Here is a 23,520-nt window from a genome sequence, read left to right as displayed (position 1 = left end):
ATTTCAATCACCTAAAAAATAACCTTGTGTTTCTTGAAGTCAGTTATCCACCCCGACCGCGCTGCAGGTTGCCAGTGTACCGGTCTTCAGTCAGCGTAGGTGAGATTTGCCTATTCTAGCTTTTCCCGGAAGTGGTGTCGGACAGTATTTACTCTTCTCGTCTGGCTTCTCTTACTCAGCATCAACAGTTCTACGGGACCGTTGATGTTGCTGAATTATCAGTATCTGGTTCCTTTTCATTGCAGATGAGCGTCCCACAGTAGGACTCGGCCACAGTCTGTTTATTCCTTCTGATGGTTTGTTGCCAGGTTTTTGCTGTTATGGCTAAAGCTACTACTGTGGACAGTCACATACACATCTTTTTGTGCACATGTGTGTATTTCTTCTGGGTAAATCTCCAGGAGAGGAACATTTGGGTCCCAAAGAGAGATGTATGTTTAATTTTGTAGGAAGCTGCTAAACGGGTTTTCTGAAGTGGAAATACTGGTTTACATTCCCACCAGCAGTGTGTGATGAATTCCGGTCGCTCCACATCCTTGCCAGCATTTAGTACTGTCCTTTTTTTTTTTTTTATTGTTCTGCTGAATATTTTTAAGTACATGACAGACATTGTTTTTCTGTCCCCTAACATCAGTGGGGGTGTTTGCTTTCGGTCTCGGCAGAGGCCCTGCAGCTCATAATGTTGGCCCGGGCCACTTGGATATGCATTGCCTCTTTTCCCTTTGCTGAGCCCCGGTCGGAATTGGTTTTGCGGCTGCCACGTGATTATGGCAGTTTGACATATTTGCCGGCATGCTTTGTTCTCTTTCTTTCATTCCTTTGTTCCTTTATTCATTCCCTCTCTTGCTAGTTCACTAGCTGTAGCCGACTTGCCTTTTCAGAGAGCAGATGTATATTAAGTCACTGAGAAAGATAACAGAAGTCAGAAACAGAGTACTTGTCCTCAAGGAGCTTTTTGGAACTGGGTTCCTGAAGCCCAACGCCACAGACATGCCAGCAAAGACAGAAAGCGCAGTGTATTTCAAGGCTTGCACGCACTTGAGTAAGGGCATTACAGAAATGAAGCTCTGGGCTGGGTCAGGGGAGTGGGGGCTTGATAGACGGACTGGTGGCGTAGAAACCACAGTTGCAAAGACTGTTGAGATGGTCATCTGCGCTGAATATTAGAATGGTGGCTCCTTAGAGTATGAACTCAATGTTTATTTTAGTCCCAATTACATTGTAAAATACATCTCACGCACGCAGACACACACATAGGCTGGCTAAGAAATTCTCGAACTGTTAACAGTGCCTCTTTTTGGATCATGGGATTATGGGTGATTCGTTTACTGGATTTTCTGTTTCTCTTTGATTTCAAAGTTGGCCACAGTGAGCTTGTGTAACTTTTATAATCAGAAAAAAATATTAAATGGGTGACGGGGACTGAGGAGGGCTCGTGTTGTGATGAGCACCGGGTGACGTATGGAAGTGGTGGAACACTAAATTCTGTACCTGAAACTAATATTGAACTCTTGGCTAACTAACTGGAATTTGAATAAACACTTGGGAAAAAACCCAAATATCATCAGCGAAATAAGTCCAAGACTAATCCCCTAAAGCCTAGAGCTCTTCCACTGTGATTTTAAATTGCACAAACATGCTTTTCATGTACCTGAAGTCTTTGTCTTAAATTTTTATCTTTTTTAGAAGGCCGCCTGTATTTTCATTAATGAAATGTTCTTTTCTATATTATTGAGAAAACAAAGTCATCTATACTTCAAAAAAAAAAACCCCAAACCCCCCAAAAGTATGATAGTGCCACTGGACTGTTTGCTAAGTTCTAATAGCTATTTCAAAAATACCTTTCTTGTTCTCTTGAATCTTGTGTAGTAAAGATCCTCTCCCAATAGAACCGAGGTTATCATCCAGAAGAAAACAAAATGGCTGTCAGTCTCTTCCCTGTCAGGAACAAGAATTGAATGGATGCCCAGTGTGGTCCTTCATCAAGTTTAGCTTGTGTGATCATCACCCACCAAAGAGACTTTTTGTTCGTTTGCTTGTTTTGGCTTTTCCCAAAAATTGACAGAATTTTCACCTCCCAAAAGGCGGGGCGTGTGTACAAGAGATTTTTTTTTCCTAAGTTACTGTTCTTATTGTTTCAAAACAGTGGAAATTTGTGTGCTTTCTGATGAAATAACAAATGATCTTTGTTTTGTCCCTTCTTTCCTCAGCTGACCTGAATAATGTCAGGTTCTCAGCCTATAGGACTGCCATGAAACTCCGAAGACTGCAGAAGGCCCTTTGCTGTGAGTATTAACCAGTGCCTGAAACACGTCATAGTTCCTATGGGCTTAAAAAAAAAAAAAAAGTGGGTCCAGGGGTATTTCCACTTGGAGAGGGGACAAAAAGCTCTCACAAGTCCAGCTGTAACATAGAATTCCCTTTTTAAAAATCTCTTTGGCCTAGTGTGCCCTAAACTATTTTGTTAGGCTGTTTAGAATCTCTCCTGTCACCATTCCTCAGCCACTGATGTTGGATTGATAAGATGCTGATAATTTTTATTTTCCAACTAAGGGCACCGGCATCCAGAGTTACCTTTGTGAAACTTCAAATCTCTCCCCCTCTTCTGCCTTTATTTCTTCTAAAATGCATTTAGTGAAAGAAGAACCATATCTGCCCTAACCACATTGCACAGGTGTGAGTAGGTTATTAGCTTGAGTGCCAGTGTTCAGATGGACGCCGTGATGGAGGACAGATGACAGGCTGGCTTCTCTGCTCTTGCTCGTTATCATACATCAGTGGAGAAATGCGGAAGTGCCCTGTAGGTTCATGGCTTCATCTCATGGTTTATGTATAATGATCTGTTATCATCACAGTTAATTAGAACATGTTGTTTGAAGGTCTGTGTGCATTGATGACAGAGCCATGAAACAGACAGGCATTGCTCCAGTCCCTGTCCTGATGGCAGTTGTAGTCTAATGAGGGAGATTGAGGGTGTCCATAAAGTCTGGAGACATAGGTGAATGTATATAAGATCTTTGAGAATGTGCAGTTTGTTAAAAAAAAAAAAAAAAGAAATCACGTGATACCGTGTCTATTGCCACACTTTGTGGGCACCTTAAGGAAAAGTGAAGAGATGGTTTCAAAGGCCTATATTTAGTCACGTGATAGTGGAAGAATGGGGTATTATGAGAACAGCTAGTTGGGGGGGTGAGGTTCAGAGAGGCTTTGCTGGAAGAGGTGGTACCTAAGCTCTGTGAGTCCAGAAGGCTTAGTAGAGCTCACTCGAGGAGGAATTTTCTGGTGCATTCAGGAACTGAAACTGCTTGAGCACAGCTGAAGCACAGAGTTCCAAGGAGGGACCATGGTGAAACATGGGGCTGGAGAGAGAAGTGGGAGGCAGATTGTAAAAGGTTTTTTAAATCTGTGTCAAGAATGTAGAGGTCAGTGCGGAGCCACACAGAGGGGTGACATGATGGGATTTTCCTTGAGAAAGGTCATTGTGGCCGTGGAATGGAGTATAGATTGGGGGGGGGGGTTGTGCAGCTGATGAGAGAGACTGGTTGAGCAGTTCTGGTACTCTAAACCTGCGACACCATGGCCCGAGTGGGCACCAGAGGAAAGGAGAGAATTGGAGACAACCAAGACACACGTAAGAAGTGACATTGAGAGGCCTTAGTGATGAACTTGACAGGGTGGGTGAGGGGGACTCAAGGAAGCTACGAGGTGCTCGCTTGGGGGAATGGTGGACTTGCGTGGGAGTGGGGGACGTGAAGCTGTGATGCTCAGGGGCAGTAGACAGATAATAGTTAGGACCATCAGCATGTAGAGGCTCAGGGAGAGTGTGCAGAGGAAGAAAAGAGTATTTAGGCTGTACAGAGGGCATTGCAAAGGAGTGGCCAGAGGGGGAGAAGGAAGGTACCAAGAACTCGAGTGCCATGTAGTGTGTGGGAGGAAAGAAGTGGTCGGCCACCAGGGGCACGTGCTGCTGGGAAGTCAGCATGGACTTGGTGCAAGTGGTGTTGGATTTAGCAAAAAAGAGGTACTTACCAACTTCAGTGAGACTCTTAGAAGTGTGGTGGAGACGGTGGGGTTAAAAGTAAATGGGAAGCGGATGTAAAGCTGGTCAGTATGGCCAGTTCTTGGAAAATTTAGTTTGAAAGGGGGAGGGAAGGAGGGTGGCAGTTGGCTGCCGTGGACAGAGGCGTTAATGAAGTGTACATACTTATAAGTTGAGAGACACTTGAGTCCATTTAAATGGAGATGAGAAGAAGAGAGAATGAGATAATAAAAAATGGGGCTTCTCAGAGCATAGGGGAGGTCATCTAGGACCCAAGAGAAGGCAGGGGCTCCTCTCTTCCACCGAATGGGGGGGCGGCGAGGCAGAAATCTGTGCAGGTCTGGGTAGCTAAGGAGATCTAGGGGCTGGAGGGTGGGGGAAGCCACGTGGAGGTTTGTTTTCTGTGTGAAGGTAGAGAGAGTTCTTCTGCCGCAGTTGGGAGTGGAGGTTGTGGGTGGGTTCTCCTTTCTGGAGAAGAAGGGAGAAGAGGGCTGATTGGAGCAGGAGCCCAGTGTGCTAGGTGTTCTGTAGCGGTACCAAGCTGCGCGGGCATGGATCGCTCTGGGCTCATTCAGTGCTCAGGAGCCGGATGGGTCCATTGCAGGTGGGCACACGACAGCTGGGCAAGAGAAGGGGGGATTTGGGCAAACCAGTGGTGACGTGGTTGAAGTGATGTCTGTCAGGGCCATGTTGAATTCACATAGAAGTTGCTCATCAGGAGGTAAAGGGATCGAGGGGCTGACTGTTGAGGGAGGCATAGGAAGAGGTGGTGTAGAAATAACTGAAAGGCTGGCGAGCTGTGGTCAGAGAGTAGCATAGCGCAATATCGTTTCACGAGTGGAACCGGTCCAGTGACAGGGTCTCGGCTCTGATCGTTTGGGTGGCATAGATGTGAACTTGCATGGAGATGAAACAGGAAGTTTGGGGAGTGAGTCACAAGTGATGCCCCAGTCATCCCTGCTCATGTTGAAAACATCTAGAATCGGGGCCAGAAGCAGGGGAGAGAGAACTCTGAACCTGGGCTGCGAAGCCTTCGGGAATGAAGGCGCCTGGCCAGAGGCCTGCAAAAGCTAGCAGGCAGTCAAGGATAGTTGGTGGTGTGTGGCTTTTCACCCAGAGAGGGAGAAGAAATATTCCAGAAGTGAAATTTCTTAGGAGGAGAGAGTCAGCTTTTCCTCTTTATCTGGGCCTCTCCAGTCCTTAGCACAAAGCCCAGCACACGCTAGGGTTTCATGTGTATCCATGGAATGGATGCATGAGCAAAAGTGAATTGAGGCTTCCATTTCCTTAAAGCTTACAGTCTGAAGCTGTCGTTTTTCAGCTGTATAGCTGCCAAGTTTAAGTGGTTTTTAAAGGGCTCCCCAGAGCTGGGATTTCCTCAGGGACCTGTTAATGTACCGTAGCTGGAAAGAGGCCCATTGGGGTGGGGCAGAGTCAGAGAGCTGGGCGTAGAAAGTGTTCTGCCTTTTTTTTCTTCTCTTGGCCCTGCCCCATCCCAGAAATAATGCTTTCCATTGATAAAGGGATATTTAGGAACCTGTTACTGTAAAGCGTTATTAGTATAGAGTATCTTCCTGTGAGATCCTAAAAGTTCAACAGAGATAATCAGCTCTTTGAAATTATACTTTGAAAAAGCCCAGAAATGGGCAAGATGGAAACCCTTCTAGTGACTGTCCTTCTCTATGATATTGCTTCGTCCCTTGGATTTAGGCATTATCCACTGCTGTTAAAGAATTCTGTTCACAAATATGTCTCATTTTATCATTTCAGTTTCTGTTAAAATTTCCAATAATGTTGGGAAAATGGGGGGATTTGATACTACAAGAAAGTTTGGCCATTGGAGGTTATAACCTTGTAGTAGACTTTCCACTTGGAAACAGATTTGAAATTCTCAGCCTTTGCTTTCTGAGCGTGACTTTTCTCCTGTTTGAAACAGATGTAGGTACAGCCACATTAGAGTGTATTTACCTAAATTGCATACTGGATTCTCAAGAATGGTGGGAGAGTTCCACGTGTCGTATGACGACAGAATGAAGAGTTCGCCAGTTCTTTTAGTCTTGAAAACATGTGTGGTCACGTTACTTAACTAACAATTCAGTAGATGATTTAAGAATTTCCTTTTAATTTGATGTTTGCTTAGGTTTATCTTCAGGCCTTTCTGTCATTTCTGTGCCTGCAGAGCCATGATAAAGAGCTATTGTGTGCAGTGCAGGCAAATAAAACTTGTCCTGGCTAGCTCTTCCACGCTAAGGTCGCTTCGACCAACTTTTGCTCTAATGAAAATTAATGATGTTATCTCAGTGATGTCCTGATGCCAGGGAAGAGTTTGAGTTACTGATGTTTTAGAAAATATGCAGCACTCCTGCCATTAAACACTTGGTCGTCTTTCTGCCTTTGCTATCAAAGCCTCAATATTGCAGAAACCCGAATAACACAATTTTATCCACTACCGAAAATTCGCTATTTAAGCTGCGAGCGTCACCATTGGCCTCTAATGTCCCCAGTTTGTAATTGGTTTAATGTTGCATGACTCCATACTGCCTTTCAGCACGCTCTGAGTGAAAATTAAACTCTGCGGAAAAGCAGAGACAAAGAGAAAATCTTGGTGAGAGGGATTTGTAAGCTGCTTCCTATGGCTGATACCCGCCCCCTTCCCCCGAGAGTTAGGAGGAAGATAATCTAGGCTTTTTCTTCCTCAATCTCTAGTTCTGATGACATCCGATAGGTGTGTGGCTTCTACAGTTAAAAATGTAGCCAACTTCTAAGAGTGGACATAAAAATGCACTTAACAAAGCATGTGTATTTAGTTTATTAGCGCGTGGTGGGTTGGAGAGAGCCCAAACTAGAGCTAAATGTACTGCAGTTGATAAATGTGACAAATATTCTGCAAACGAGAAATAGAGAACAATTTGCTTCTGTTCAGCAACTGACTCACACAGTAGAGAGATTTTGCACGGCCTGAGGTTACCGGAATAGTCATGGCTGCCGACTCACCCTCGCCACAACAAAGCGGGTGAAAGACTTGCTCCCTTCTTGGCGAAATCACCTCACCTTTTGAGAGGGCACCAAGGATGGCCTTCGACAGGGTTCAGTCGCTAACGAAGACTCGCAGGATCCATGACAGTCTAGTGCAGGGAAAGGCCCCAGTGAGGCCACAGCATGAAAGCCAAAATGTGCCTGGCTGCCTCATGGCAAGGCGGCCCAAGAGGCCAGGGTCGTTATCTTGTCCGTCCCCCACAGAAACCCACTTTTCTCACGTAGATGAGAGGTTCTTTTTCACATAGGTGAGAGGCCAGGTCTTTGTTATTTCAGGATTCGAAGCAGTCTTGAGGAGCAGAGCCAAGCGAATTTTCTCAGCTGACGTGGTTTCACAGATGCTGGTGGCTGAGGAGAGGGCACCTATAATAGAACCTCCCTTGCTCCCAGGGGAAGTACTGTAGTCCCATTTCAAATGTGTCCAGTACCCATGAGCCGCACACTAGGGGAGGCCTGGTTGGCCCTGAGCACCCTGTAGCTTCCGTTTCCAGAGTTGGGTGCCCTCCAAGTGCTGTCTTTGCCCTGGGTCTTTCCCATCACTGTATCTTTTCCCATTCAGAGCCAGTTGTATCTGGCCAGGGATTCCTCACCCAGCTCCTTACTCTCCTTTTATTCTCTTTTATTTCACGCGGCCCCATGCTCTGTGGTCCACCAGACACGTTGTTGCCATTGTGTAGTCACATCGTTACTATAACTAGGAAATAAGTGTGAGATGCAGAAAAGGCCAGTCACCCAGGCTAGGATTATGGTAGTCGTCGTCACTCCTAGATAGTTGTTGGTGTGCTTATGCCACAGAAATTTCTGTAATGGTCTACATCATATTGCTGGCTTTCCAGTCACAGGGATGTGGGCCCACCAGTTTAGGCTTATATTCCTCAGTGATCAGAGCCTTCCAGTTGTCCCTCCACTCGTTTGTGGCTTTCCTCACATGCTAATGGGTCAAATAGCTATTTTTTTTACACGTAATATTGTGATAGATGAGACATATAGCATACCAACCTTCTACCGTATACCCAAGACCTGTCTTAAACCTTCAGCCTCACAGTGGCCACACAGTATGCTTTCAGATTATCGTAAATCAGTGTTCTCCAGATTTGACTGGGTAGATATTCCTACAGGATACTTTTCAGCACAAGTGCTTAATAACTGATGTGTCCTGTGAAACAAGAACCAAAAGACATAGCTCCTTCAGTATAACTCCACAGACTCCTGGTTATAATTAGAACTCACATCTCTTCCTCCCGTGTGTTCCATAGATTGGCCAGAACCGTCCTCACTTCTTGACTCTGTCCCCCCACCCTGCTTCTTGACTCTTTAAAGAGACAGCTAGTTGACTCATAGCTAAGGGAGCATATTTTAAGCCTCTTTCTAGGCACCAACACGATGTTGGATTTTCCCTTTTGTAACACCCACGGTGTGGCTTTGTTCCCTTCAGCAACAATCTGACCTTTCTTCCTCATCATTAATTTTAGTCCAAACCTTCCACCCACACACAAAGTATGCCCCTTGGGTTCAGCCACTTGGCTCGTGCCTATTGAGCTGGTGGCAAGATGAGGCCTAGGGTGCTTCCCCTTCAATCTCTTCCCAAAGGTAAAGGGTCAGATTGGGTTAGTACAGAAAAATGAGGTTACCCTGTTTCTAGGCAACAAAACATTTGTGGACAGTCAGCTCCAGCTAGTTGAGGGATGGGGAAGGAGTAATCCATTCCATCAGTCCCTGTGGAATTCTTCCACTTAGGTTCCAACTAATAGCCATAATATCCTGTTTCAGAATAAAACCAGCCTTTGAGACTCTTAATTGTAGCCCCAGTCCAGGGACTGCTAGGTATGGCGTTGCAAAACAAAATGTGGTGAAGTCAGAAACACCTGTAAGCCCCCCCTTGAATTACCTTTTTCAATGTAAGTGGTCTCACAGGTGTAGCCCATTTATCAAAGTGAGAGTTGCCCAGGTTCCTTTGGTTAGATCCCCACCTGCAGGCCGGAGAGAGTGAAGCTCATCTGAAGGAGGTGCTGAACTTCTTGGAGCTTCATTAATACTTCCAAGGAACTGAATTTTTAGCCGACCTGCTGTCTGCTGTCGGCTTGCAGTTCCTTTCTCATCCATTCTGTTAGCTCCTCTGCTTCAGGTTCTACTGTTTCTAGATTCCACTAGAAAGTTCTGTCATCGATAACAATGTCAAAGCCTGTGCTGCTTGAAATCGAGGGTAGCTTGGCAACCAGCATCGACGGTTCATTTTCATCCCTTCTGTCAGAATCCTCTTTTTTCTTTTTCATTAATACCATAGCCATACTTTTAGCTAAGGATGAGTTGGGGGTTTCCTAAACAATCTCACAGCTGACACTCACTGCACTGGGAGCAGCAGTCGGGGCTCAGTTGCTAAAGAAGACTCGTGGAACCCAAATGACAGTGTTTAAAAATTTTACAATTCATTATAGAAAAAGGCTACCACATGCCATCAGCATTAAAAGCAGGATCACAGCCTAGGGTCCGGAGAGGCCAGGTGCGAGCCCCGAGTGCCCGCCCTCTGGAAGGGCGGTACCAGGATGCACTTTCTCTCTTCGATCAAGAACCACCGATGTGAGCACAAACCACTTTGGAAACCAGGGAGCACATAGTGGAGTCTCATACAGGATTTCTTAAAGCCTTCTGGTGACCTGCGCATGTTCTTCCCACATAGCTGGTCCCACACCTCGCGACCTTCACGGGTCTACCCCCAAGCAGGCAGAAACGGTCAGTGTTACTTCTACCAATAAACAGTAATGATAAGCTGTAACCCGTAGCTACACATCAACACAGCAAGGCACTTCTTTTCATTGCTTTGATCAAGGCTCTGCATTGTGTTGCCCTTCAGCAAAAAACATCTTAGGCCAACTCCAGAGCCTCTGAAATTAGCCCTCACAGCACAGATAACCACATTAAAGTGCACCAACTTTCTTGCTGGACGAAGATGTGCTTGGAAAGTCCTTCAGCCTGCAGTGTCCACTGCCTGGAGAATGGCATGACCTTACCAGCAGCCTCCTCTTCCCACAGGTGCCCGATGCCAGGGCCGGAGCCAGCGGGCACACAACGCTTATCCCACTGGCGCCCTCTCGGTCTGCACAGGTTAGGTTACGGGATTGTTGTTATATTAGCACAGAGTCTCTGCATTGACCCGCGAGTGAGCTTGGGGGCGATGTGGGCACCGTGGGACTTAGGCTGACTTTCTGGTGCTGCTTTTCCCTCCCACTGTTCTCCCTGGTAGAGACCGTGGGATGGTTTTCTTTTTCTGTCAAGTCTATAAGGGCACCTCCTGCAACCTCCCTTCGTGCTCTTCAGTATGGACCTCCACGTGTCCTGCTGTAATGCCCAGAGCGAGCCTCCTTCTCTCTGCAGAACAATTCTAAAGGTGCTTTCTAGTCCTCTGAGCCCAAGAGTCAGTAAAAGATTTAAAAAAATTGACTTCAGCTCCTCCCTTGTGGCATTTGTAGAAAAGAGTAGAGTTAGCATTTGAGTCTAGAATGTTGAAAGGGCGATTACTCACAACCAGAGCCTCAAGAGCCATTAATGGGATCCTGTACTCAGTCCCTCCCCACACACACACCCCACTTCATTTTCTGCTTTTTCTACTTTTCCTGGAAGGGCAGAGAGGATCCTGGAGAGCAAGTTCTTTTGTCCAGTCCCCACCCTCTCTCAAACCCACAGCCCTTGTGCAGAGGGACGCCACCAAATGGTCCCTATTCTTCAGTCGTGTTAAAACCTATAGCTTCCTCTACCGTACAAACAATTTTTGAAAGAGTGGGTATTTTAGCCCATGTTTGGGTTTTTATATGGCTTTAAATATATTCCCTAATGGGGCTCCTGGGTGGCTCAGTCGTTAAGCGTCTGCCTTCGCCTCAGGGTGTGATCCTGGAGTTCTGATTGAGCCCCACGTCAGGCTCTTCCGCTGGGAGCCTGCTTCTTCCTCTCCCACTCCCCCTGCTTGTGTTCCCTGCTTGTGTTCACTGGCTGTCTCTGTCAACTAAATAAATAAAATCTTTAAAAATATATATATATTCCCTAGTAAGAAGATACATACATCCACCCCCCAATGGAAATTCCTAGTTTGAGGTAAAAGAATAGTTTGACAGAATTGTCTGCTGGTTGCTTTTAGAGGCTTCTAGAAACAGCGAATCATTATGTTTAATGTTTCATCAAAAAATCTCACTGTATTCTTTCGGATGGTCGTTTGGAACACTTAAGTGCATGTCTCTGTGGCAATGAAATTGTCCCTATCGATTTTCTCACCTCTTTTCAAGTACATAGTATTGGCTATGGATACCTGACTAGAAGTCTTTGAAAAAGTGCTCCACGAAAGGGGAATTCTGTTTGATATGTTTGTTTGGGGGAAATGTGTTCTCGGGTCTTCTGTGAGGGACTGTTCTCCTGTTTAACCGCATGTGGTTTCAACAGAGCTCACTTCACAGTATTTCTCTCTGCACTGTGTCATCTCTGCTCCTGTTATTCCGAAGCTATTGTCTTGCTCCCCTCTGGAGCTGTTTATACTCCACATTTTCCATTCTGTGTGTTACCCATTCACCGGTACAGAGATAAGAGTAGACTCCGTAAAAAGAAATTCGTGCCATGTTGCTACTGGTTTGTTTGCTTCCATCACACGAGTAAATGAGACTTTTAGTACAAACCCGAGTCTACAAATTCTCCCTTGTTAGTTCTTGTATCCTTGGATGTAAGGCAAAATATTTATAATGATGAAGGCAGAGTAACAAGAAAATAATAGAACAACTTTAAACCACCTGAAGCTTCCTTCAGTTTACAAAGAATCACTCTGAGAATATTGGTATTTGGAAGAAAGCCGTTCCTCTCTCGCACTCGTGGAGATGGTGAGCTGCTTTTCTAAGTGTTCTCACTACCCTGCGCCTGAACATTTGCCTTCTGAGCAAGTGCAGCATGCAGAAGAGGAGGGGGTGAGAAAGTTGGGAGTCCTTTGTCTGTGTCCCTCTCCCCGGGCTTCCTTGCAGCCCCTGCTCGCTGGGCCTCCCCCGCCCCAACTCTCAGCCCCTGGCCTGCTTGCAGTATGATTATTTTTTTCATTCTTCATTCTTTTTCCTACCTGCCTCCCTCTCAAATCAAGCTATATTCTTTCCTGCCACTTTTAAATAAAGTCTCTGCTTGCATGTGAAGAGGTCATTTCTCTATCTTGAGAGTATTTTAACACAAAAGGAATGGGGCCTTTGCTTTGATAGGGTGAGTGCTAGTCCGGGGCATTTTTAGGAAACTGCGTGGAAGCCACAGAGCTTTACTAACTGGGATGAAAGACAAAAACCCCACCTGCTTCCACCACCAGGTCTCCTTCTGGCTTCCAGGGAAACTTCAAAGGTTACTATTTTTTCTTTTTTTTAAAAGAGAAAAACGTGCATGACAGAGGAATGAACCTGCAGAGGTATTAACCACTCCCCCCGCCCCACTGTTTAATTAGAACGTACCACAAATAACTAGTAAAATACATTGAAGCCTTAAATGTGCATCTGTTTAGCATCGGGCAAGCTGTTTACTGACTGGGATGGCCCAGGTTCATCTGCGGTTATGTTTAGAACTGTACTGCCTCCTCCCCGTAGATGCGCCAGAGGTTTACTTAATTACCATTGATTCTTTGTCTCCACAGACTGAGAATTCAGACCGAGCTTAAGTGTATAGGGTGTTAGAAAAGCACTGTTGCTGTCTTTCCAATTTGGCTAATAAATTGGCTTTAGAGAAAAGCATCTTCCCGTGACATTTGGGAGGAAAGCTTACGATTTGCTGCTGTTGGACAAGCTTGAGGTCTCGCTTTTGTTAGATTTTTGTCTTGCAGCATTTGAGTAAATAACACTTGAGAGCAAGGGAATCCACTCCCCCCCATCTTAGAAAGTTCTTAGAGTTCTTGAAAAGTACGTTGTAGAATACAGCTTGAAGGTGAGAGAAATAAGCCTCCAGTCTAAAAACTGAGTAGATTATGCAGTTACTTTAGTTTTAATCAAGTTGATGATTTTTTTCACCTAATATTAAGGTAGCAGAGAGATGGTGAGGTGACTGATATTTCAAGGCAAAAAAGGCTTAACGATTACAAATACATAGCTGGAAATAGAGTTTACACAACCCTAACCATACAGATTAATCAAACTGACCTTCTCTAATACTAATCTGAAGAGGTATTGTCAGGAACTCTTTCAAAATTTCTAGTAAAACAGATTTTTCTTACTCAGAATGTGGAAAGGAGTCTATTCGCATAGAACATTCTAGGTCCCCTTAACTCTCAAGTACCCTTGTACTTCAGGAATGGAAACTTTCCCCACCTACCTTCTTCATCCCGTGCCTGTGAAATTTCACACTAACCTCAGATCCTGAATACTCCAGCCATGAAACTTAGAGCTGGGGGGTGAAGACAAACCACTTTAAAGGAGGGTAGGGTTTACCTCGACAGTCCTCTGCTCTACCAGCTGAGCTATTGACGGGCACATGGATAAAGCAGATGTGGCATATTTAGACGATGGAATAGTACTCAGCCATCAAAAAGAATAAAATCTTGCCATTTGCAGTGACATGGATGCAACTAGAGGGTATTGTGCTAAGTGAAATAAGTCAGTCAGAGAAAGACAAAGACCATGTGATTTCACTCATTTGGAATTTAAGAAACAAAGCAGGTGAACATAGGGAAAGGGAAGGGAAAATAAAGTAGGATAGAAACAGAGAGGGAGGCAAACCATCAGAGACTCTTAACTCTAGGAAACAAACTGAGGGTTGCTGGCGGGGAGGTGGGTAGCTGATTGGGGTCACTGGGTGATGGGCATAAAGGGGAGGGCACTTGATGGAATGAGCACGGGGTGTTCTCTGCAACTTACGGATCACTAAATTCTACCCCTGAAACCAGTAGTCTGCTATATGTTAACTAAATTGAATTTTTAAAAAATTTTTTTTAAAAAGAGGGTAGGGTTTGGGTTTGGTGTTCACTAAAAGAGTACGAGACAACCCGACCAGGATTTTCCAAGGAAAGGGAAAAAGAGTGAAAGGAGGATTTCCCCCTGGGAATCACTTGTGATTTTATGTGGCTTTTGCAGTGGATCTCTTGAGCCTGTCGGCGGCATGTGATGCTTTGGACCAGCACAACCTCAAGCAAAACGATCAGCCCATGGACATTCTGCAGGTCATTAATTGTCTGACCACTATTTATGATCGCCTGGAGCAAGAACACAACAATCTGGTCAACGTCCCTCTCTGCGTGGACATGTGTCTCAACTGGCTGCTGAATGTTTATGACACGTATGTATGGCAAGCTCTTTACGGACTCTGCCACGGGAGGCTTAGTTTCTAGAATGGTGCCGGTGTAATTAGCATCACAACTGGGGCCCTAGTCTAGAAATACTGTCCTCAGGATGAAGCGTTCATGAAGCCCTGTGACGCAATGCTGCCCTGGTGATAAATCATTTTTGCATTCACTGAAGCTGAAAAATATTTGGATGAACTAGGAGGTAAAAGCTAGAATGTAGATTGCTCTCAGAAAACAAACAAAACCCTGAGATACTCATTCTTCATACTCATGTTTCAAATAGTAGAATGAGTCAGTGTGTTGCCTTTTCTTGCCTGTGTAATTCGAATTCCTCCATCCGCGGCGTGGGCGGCTCCCTCTCAGTGGCAGAAATGGACATGCTCTTAGAGATGCTGGCGCACCTGTCAGCATATCGGCACAGCATTCAAGGAGCCTCAGGAGCTTTTTGCGGAAGATCTTGAATTGATAAGCCAAACAAAAATGAGAACAAGCCCTTAATGGAGCCAACTCAGCTGCTCAAACTGAGGAAGTTTTAGAATGTTTTTGCAGGGTTTCAAAGTTCGGCGCCTCCCTTCATCACTCTCTTGGAGAGTACTTGTTCATTTCTTTTGGATTGCACCCGGGAGGTATCCCCAGTTCTTGTTTTTGTCTTTAGCTTACCAAAGGCAGTTGAGGGAGGTAGCAGACAGAATTGGTTTTAATTTTGACTGAATTCTTCTTAGACCTCAAAATGATTACATGCCTCATTTCACATGCCAACGAGAACATATCCCCCTTTGGAAGTCTGGGAGGGTTTTCTGAGAGGAGTTGCATTTCAGCTGTTTTGCCTTTGTTGTAGATTTCTGCCACCTCTGTGATTACAATGTATACTTTTTTCTTTGTTATTTTGGTAAGGTAAGGCTTTTTGAATTCCAAGACCACCTGGCTATTTAATTCTGATAAGTATTTACCAAGCCCTTGAACGTATTGAATATTAATTGTGGATTACCCTTAACATTTGCTCTGATAAGGGTTTGTACTCAGGTGTTCCTTCACGTAGGTTTTGGCGCTGTGCTCCTTGCAGATGTCTGAATGGATTCTGAGTATATAGAACTTCCCTTCTACGTGCCTCACAATTATCTGGGGACAACTTTAACTCCTTGAAGACCTGAGTTACACTTTATGAAGTTTACTTGTTAAACTTTGATTTGCCTTTTTAGAGAGGCAAAAAGATAAGGAAACCTTCCAATGATCATAATTTCGTTAATGCATTAGGATCCTGTTGGATTAAGGGATTTAGTAAATTGTACCAGTTAAAAGTTGAGCATATTGTTCACCCAAAATAACCCCAGTTGGGATGTATCCTTTAGAGTTTTGAAGTGCTAGATGGGAGAATTATTCTGTAATCTCTAAGTACCATGTAAGGTTCAATTTCTTTCTCTAACAAAAGCTGCAAATTATTGAAAATCACTTTCTACAAAATGGAACATTTTTCATTTTCATGTTTCATTTTTTCCCCACAGATAAAATGAACCATTTATAAGTTTGTCATGAAGAATGCTTTATTTCAGCTTTATATGAAAAGTGAAAGTGTAAACATATTTAAAACATTGATATAAGAATGGGTTGTTTTTTAAATTGCTCAAGATCATATATTTGAATATTCTTTAATAGAGGATATCGTATTTTTCTTAAGATAAATGTGTGTATTTTATATTATGTGTCATGTGACCTCAAGAGAGTGATTTTTCTTCTCAATCAAGGGCAGACTGATGACAGTCTATGAGTGCTGGGTTTTTCTTGGGGGGCTTCAGTAAGCGCGGTAGGCAGTGTGTCGAGTAACCCAGATAACTTGGTGCACAGTAGTAATCCTTCCACTTACCAACTTAAACCCAGGTGGCTGTCCATCGAATAGAAGGATATTTTTAATTCTTTTTATGTAGAGCTACTGTTACATTTCAAGTATGGGCTTTTAAGAATCAAAAACTTGGTAAATGTTCCTTGGTCAAAGTGGTCGCATTTCCATTGCGTTCTGGGCCATGAGCCAGATAGATAAGGAAGATAACAAAGATAGTACATAATGAACAGTTCTTCACAGATCTTAGTAAGACCGTTGGTTTCATACAACAGTGGTCAGTAGAGTTCCCGTATCCAAGGATTTGTTTCTCTCTTTCTTTTTTTTTTTCTTGAGAAGCGTTTACCATCTACTAAAGTGTCAGTAATTGTTTTCTGGTTCGATTATTCATAACAGGGGACGAACAGGGAGGATCCGGGTCCTGTCCTTTAAAACTGGCATCATTTCTCTGTGCAAAGCCCATCTGGAAGACAAGTACAGATGTAAGTCATGTATATTAACTCTGTATTCTTTTATTAACGTTAGCTAATTATACCACGGTTTTAGATGGGGAATGTCTAGTGTTCTGATGTGACAGCGGGTCCCTCTTGTAAGATACAGAACTGCTTTTGGAGTGTCCTCAAACTTGGTTTGTGCCGTTGCCTGTCAAACATGAAATGGCAGGTATTTAAATAGAGAATGAGGATTAACTTCTCCAGTCCAAGTATTATTTTACATTATATTGACTGTGTCTGAATAAAACACATGTTCCTAGAGGATAAAGTCTGATTTCCTAACCCCTTTGTAGAAGTCAGAAAAATAAATGTGAAGGTTTAATCCCTGCACTTGCTTAGTCTTTGGATTCTTATTTAAAGAGTACTCTCTGGCATTCGTGTTCCAGAAACATTGTTTATTTTATAATCATCTTACTGCAAGTCGTACAGACATATCCAGTTCTGTGACGTGACTAACATTTTATTACTGGAGACACAGATAGCTTGCCATTTCTTACGGGGTAAATATCACCTTATAGAATTTCCTTTTGGGTAGCCCTTGGGTTCTTTGGCTTAAAATGCGTGAATCCAAATGAAAAGCAAATGCTAGAGGAGCAGCGGTTGCGATGACGAAGCGAGCGTTCATTCCCATTGTGGAGGACAGTACTTGTTTTGCGCCTTTAAAGGCTCCTAAGAAGTCTTGATGTTAGGAATATTAAGCAGACCTCACCTATCATGTCATTTCTCTTCCCCTAAGGCCTAGCCACACAGGGATGAGGTGTGCTGAGCTTAAGGATGGGCAGGAGATAAAAGAGACTGAATTACTCCAAAGCCCCTCTGGGTCCTACTGCTCCTTTCCCCCCAGGAGTTAGCCGCAAAATACACAGGCCCCTTTTAGCTCTCACTTTTATGTCGTTTCCACTTGAGTTTTTTTTTTTAATCCTCAGATCCAAAGGGGGAAAAAAAAACTGAACGGCTTTCATTAACCATTTAAAAAGGTATTTTGGGTAAAGGAGAATATTTCTGTGGGTTTTCCTCCTTTAAATAGTGGAATTACATGTTAGTTTATAATCTTACCTTATCAATGATAAGGTCATCGTAATACCAAAGGGCGGTTTGAGCCTGTGTTTCAAATGACTAAGAGGGAACACGTTTTGAGGTTGGTGAAACACAGATATGAACTTCAAATTGGGAAAGGTGAAGATAATTGATAATTTAAAAAAAAAAATCTGTGCGTGTGTATTGGAGAGATGGCAAAAGGCTGTGTGCGCCGTCTCGCTTTTGTGATTGGCGTCTTAGATACCTGGTTATATTCAATTACTTGCAGTTTAATATGTGCTTATGAAAAGGAAAAGCTTCCTTGAATTTACTTTTGTCGGCAACTTTGCTTTGAATATAAGGTATGATTGGAATGATTTTATTTCTGAGAACAAGACATACATGGCAAGTGTTGGGTGTGTTCGTTCATTCTGTGACACTGCCGGTACACAGCTGACCAAATACGGTCACTGCCCTCACGGAGGATATCATGCATCAGCCACAAAGACAGACGTGTGTTAGATCAATGACAGTGTAAAGTGATAGGAGCTAATTTACAAATATATACAGGATCCTGTGGGAACACATGCAAGAAACTCAATGATCTTATGACTTCATAAAGAAGTTCCAATTTAGGTACATTTTTGAATCTCTGATGTCCAAACGGGATGGTGCTTTGGACCAATTATGTGGTTCTTACTGCTAAAATATTTATTTTACGATAGTGGTTACATCCTAGATATAAAATATTTCCCAAAGGATTACATTCTGGCTTAGGAAAATTCGGGTGTCAAGACTGTATGTAAACTCGCATTTCTTGAAGGGCTGTAGTTTATTTAAAAGCTGTCGTGCTTTGTATATACACACGATGATGATGAACTTGATCCATAAAAATAGTAAATGTGCAGATGAGCATGAATTGGAATGAACCCGTCTCTGTGGGAATATTGGCTGCTCTCTGTAGGTAGTGCTTGGAATGGATGTGGTTGGTGGGTTCCGCTAGCATCAACGTGGTGCTGCGTTTTGATTGTTGAAATGCTCTTCTTCCTTTTGTAGACCTTTTCAAGCAAGTGGCAAGTTCCACAGGATTTTGTGACCAGCGCAGACTGGGCCTCCTCCTGCATGACTCTATCCAAATCCCAAGACAGTTGGGTGAAGTCGCATCCTTCGGAGGCAGTAACATTGAGCCGAGTGTCAGAAGCTGCTTCCAATTCGTGAGTTATTCACCTTCTTAAGTAACATGTTTCTTTTTTGTATTTTAGAAATTAACGAAAAAAATTGGGGCACCTGGGTGGCTCAGCTGTTAAGCGTCTGCCTTCGGCTCAGGGCATGATCCCGGAGTTCTGGGATCGAGCCCCACATCAGGCTCTTCCACTGGGAGCCTGCTTCTTCCTCTCCCACTCCCCCTGCTTGTGTTCCGTCTCTTGCTGGCTGTCTCTCTCTGTCAAATGAATAAAATCTTAAAAAAAAAAAAAAGAAATTAACGAAAAAAATAAAAACATGCAACTTGAGTTTCTCACATTAGCTCGGGTGTAGGCAGGTAGGAAGGGGATTGATACTTGAGACCTTTGGAGGCAGTGGCTTCTGGACTCTGGCTTTTGGGAGAGAAGACAGTATAGAGGAAGGAAAAGAAGTCTGTCTGCAGCAGGGGACCCCATGTTTAATAAGAAGGTGCCAGGAGGGAAGGAAGTCTGTGGTGGTTCAGCAAGAGCGGAAATAAATTTCCAGCCACAGAAATCCTTTATGGATAAGAAACTTAACTTTTGTAGGTGAGTCTTTTAACCTTTTAGCTTTTTTTTTCCTTTATTTTTTTAAGATTTTATTTATTCATTTGAGAGAAAGCAGGAGCAGGGGCAGAGGCAGAAGGAAAGAGAGAGGCAGACTCTCTGCTGAGCACGGGACCTGCCTTGGGGCTCCATTCCAGGACCCTGAGATCATGACCTGAGCTGAAGGCAGACGCTTAACCCACTGAGCCACCCGGGTGCCCCTCTTTATTCTTTTTTAACCCAATTCTATCATCATAGCCTCCTTTGCAGTGGCTGTTGGTAAAGAGTTGAGATGACTATCATTTTTTGAAGTGGCCCTTCTGTAGCTTTGACGTTCCTCTGTTATCCCAAGGCCTGAATGGTGACTGCACATATAACAAGGTCAGAGGTTTATGCTCTGCTGGTGTCTGTCCCTCGCCCAACACATGGCTTATCCATTCTCTTATCTGGGCCTGTGGCCTCTTCCACACCGTGGTCGGTGCCCCAAGAAACACTGTCTTCCTTCCGAGACTCTGAGCACTCCATTGAGAGGCATGTAGGCTGTTCCTCTTGTTGGCTGAGGTGGGTAATGCTGCAGTGAACATCTTTATGCATTTAGCTCTTTTCCTTGATTGAAGTTTTCCCTTAGGATAAATTCTCAGGAATGGGGTTGTTTGACTAAAAGATAGAGTTTTGTGGCTTTTGATACATATTACCGGATGGCTTGTTGTCAGAAGTTGTTCCATCTGTAACACCACCAGCCCTGAAGGAGTGAGATACTTGTAATATCCCGTTATTCATTCTGGTCTTAGGTTTGCTTGGATTTTTTTTTAATGCTAAGAGCTGTTTTTCTTTTATGGGGTTTCTCAATCCATTGTAATCCTGTGAAAAATAGAATTAACCAGATAACTGGGTTAGACATGTGGTCTTTGACCACAGTATAGGGTAAAACCACAGAAGGCCTCCTAGACAGAACGTTGTGAATATTTAGATGTTTAAAGCTATTTGAGCATTCACTTTAAAGTTAACCAGGCACACCAATGAAATGCCCACATAATAAGCCCCTTTATGTAGCATTAGACATACTGTTTGGATTGTTCGGCCAAAGTTATGGCACAGTAGCTATAAATGTGGAGAAATAAATGCATTTTTTTTGCCTCATACTCAGACTTCCCCATATGTAAATAGACTAGCAGTACCTCTAGATATTTTTTTGCACTCTTTTCCAGAAAGGAGACACAAGTAACTTTCATAAAATGAATATTAATGAGCACAAATAATCCAGATTCTTTTTTTTAAAATCCAGTTAGAAAACAACTTGTAATGGCCTGAATTGTTTTTCCTAAGCATTGTTTTCTCTTTAGTCAAATTTCAGTTACTCTTTAAATCCTAGTTGTAAAGCACACTCATGTGTCGATATAACTGCATGTGCACACAGTTGTGTGTGTACTGTGGCTTGGGTTGAGAGTGAGGGTCAGAATGTAAGTGCGCCGACGGGCGTCAAGGGCCGCTGGAGCCCTTGTCCTATCTTCGCACGGTATGGCCTGCGACTGCAGCTACCGCCCCCCTCACTGCAGGCTCTGGCTCTTTTAAAAAAAAAATTTAGTTATGGGAGGGGGTGGGGGAGGGGCAGAGAGAGAAAATCTCAGGGAGACTCCCTACTGAGCTCGGAGCCCGGTTGGGGGGGGCGGGGCTTGATCTCATGACCCTGAGATCATGACCTGAGCTGAAACCAAGCTTCGGACACTCAACCGACTGAGCCACGCAGGTGCCCCTGGCTCTTTTTTTAGTTGAAATACACAGTATACTTGACATATTACATGGTTTAGATGTAAGGTGTACAACACGTTGACTCATTACATTAATATATTGTATTGTGATTGCCATTGCAGTGACAGTTAGCTCTTCTAGCACATCATACAATTAGCATTTCTTTGGTACGGATAAGTAAGATGTCGTCTCTGACTCTAGAGTGAGAGTAAGGACAAGGGGTCACGAACAGAAGTTCTGCCTTCCCAAATGTTGTGCCCTTATCAGCAGCCATGTCCCTGTACATCCACGTGCCACATCCTTTGGCCGGATGCCCCCGTTCTTCCCTGACCACGTGTCTCTGTCTTGGTAATAGCACCACTGTCTTCTCAGTGTCAAAACTTGGTACTCAGTCTGTCCTCATATATTTAGTGAATGTGTCCTAGCTAGCCAGTCTCCAAGCTCTTGGGAATGTCTTCTGTAAGCCCAGCAGGGTGAGGGGGGACGGGGGGGGGGTCTCTGTCAAGAGACGAACAGGGGTAACAGGTGGATATTATTTTCTTCTCTCTACTCTGGTATTTTCTGAGTTTTCTTCTTTGAACATTCAGAATTCGAAAAAAAATGAGTAAAGTGCTAACTTTTTTTGTTTTTAAGAGAAAGAAACCTCTTTTGTCTGATCTCCTTCCTTGCCACTCTTGCTATTCCCTACACCCTGACTTTGTCGCTGCTCTTACTGCTCTTATACTGGTTTTAAAGAAATGTATTCGCTCTATGATACTGTGTGTAGAAATCCGTTTCTCCCCATGGCCCACTGAACAAATCCTAATTTGTCTGATTCTCCGAGCTTTCCTAATCTACTTCCATAACCGCCCACCGCCAGCTTTCACCACCATGAAACGCTTCTCCCTACCCTTCTACCTACTATGCTTACAAATAATATTAACAATTGGTACTGATAATCATAGCTGACCTTTGTATGAATTCTGCCCTTGAATCTCATCAATCATTTGAGGAGAATGAAATGGGCAGGTTTGGGGATTGTGTTTTTCTTGTTATTTAAATGAATGAATTGTTTACCTCTGCCCCTCAAGGCCCTCAGCCGGCAGAAGACTAATTCCTAGTCCGATGTCCCCACACCCCCGCTTACGACCCCAGTCCCAACTATGCAGTTTTGATTCTGCTCTCCACCCTCCCGAGGTGACGTAACAGGCCTTTTATTCTGGGTCCCTGCTGGAATACGAGCTGCCATAACACAATAGGAACGTAGGGGACTTGGGGGTAAGAGGAATGCTCATTTTAAGAAGTTGGCTATTGGCAGCTGGATGTTTCTGGTCCGATGTTGGGCACATTCTGTGTGTACAGAGCCAGGGGAGCTTTATGTTACTTAGACTTGGGAAGCCTCTCAGCATGCTAGTCATCTGCAGTCAGGTTCATCTGCTCCGTTTGTTGACTTCACAATCGACGTCGTGGGCCTGGCGTGCGCTCCCTTGGCCAGGTGCTCTGGCAGGCACCTCGCGTTGCCCTGTGCACCGTGAAAGAAAATGTGCTGTTTGCTGCAGGGAAAGATAACACGAGTGAAAATGCCCTTTGCCCTTTGTTTGAAGTGTAGAGACCTTGGGACTGGAGCCAGGCTGGTCCCTTCAGCAAGGTTGAGCTCAAAGACCTGTTTCTAAACCTCAGGAAACAGAAGGCAAGTGCTTGTTTTCTCCTACGAATGCATTCCTGGTATCATAGAAAAAGTTGACTTCAGAAGAAAACTTATTTCTTTCGGGTTGGTGCAGTTAGAAAGGTGTTGCTGCTGATTCAGACAAGAGCCTGGGAGTGGCGGGGAGGGAGGGCTGTTTGCAGGCGCAGGGCTCCCTGGGGGATCTTGTGAAGCTTTCCTTAGCTCAGGTCTGGATCTCTCCGTTCTGGAGAGGGGTGCACAACAGTGTGAATGTACTTCACTGCCACTGAAGTGGCCAATTAAAAATGGGTAAGATAATAAATTCTAGGGTGTGTGTACTTAACCACAATAAAGAAAGTTGGGGAAGAAACCCCAAATAGTTCTAAATCAGAGAGTAACGGAAATCACCATCACATGCGAGTACAATGTTTTGCCTATATTTAAAAAATCAGTATAGGTCTTTCAAGGAATTACCCAGTAAGCCAGGACCCGAAGTCATATCTGTGGATATCAAAAAGGAGAATTCTCCATAAATGTATGGATTTGACAGTAGTGGTATCTTCATTTGATAGTAAATGAGGCAACAGGGTCATGTTTCAACTTTAGAACCTTACTGCAGTCAACACATTTAGTGGGAAACTGACACTTCCGGGTAGTAGAAGTG

At 44.0% G+C, this 23,520-nt stretch overlaps 1 protein-coding gene across 14 annotated transcripts in view; it reads left to right on the top strand.

The window, feature by feature from the left end:
• DMD (dystrophin) overlaps positions 1-23,520 on the top strand; it is a 2,070,581-nt gene that overhangs the window by 1,959,306 nt on the left and 87,755 nt on the right. For all 14 annotated transcript variants that reach the window (XM_034649821.1, XM_034649815.1, XM_034649816.1 and 11 more), the window contains 4 exons: positions 2,211-2,285; positions 14,143-14,344; positions 16,582-16,667; positions 18,753-18,910. In XM_034649821.1, coding sequence (XP_034505712.1) covers positions 2,211-2,285; positions 14,143-14,344; positions 16,582-16,667; positions 18,753-18,910 — 521 coding nt within the window. The remainder of the gene's footprint in view (positions 1-2,210; positions 2,286-14,142; positions 14,345-16,581; positions 16,668-18,752; positions 18,911-23,520) is intronic.

This window comes from Ailuropoda melanoleuca, chromosome X (assembly GCF_002007445.2).
Source record: "Ailuropoda melanoleuca isolate Jingjing chromosome X, ASM200744v2, whole genome shotgun sequence".
NCBI classification, from domain to species: Eukaryota; Metazoa; Chordata; class Mammalia; order Carnivora; family Ursidae; genus Ailuropoda; species Ailuropoda melanoleuca.
The sequence above is the reverse complement of the archived record's forward strand: the minus strand, read 5'-3'. Positions and strand labels throughout refer to the sequence as shown.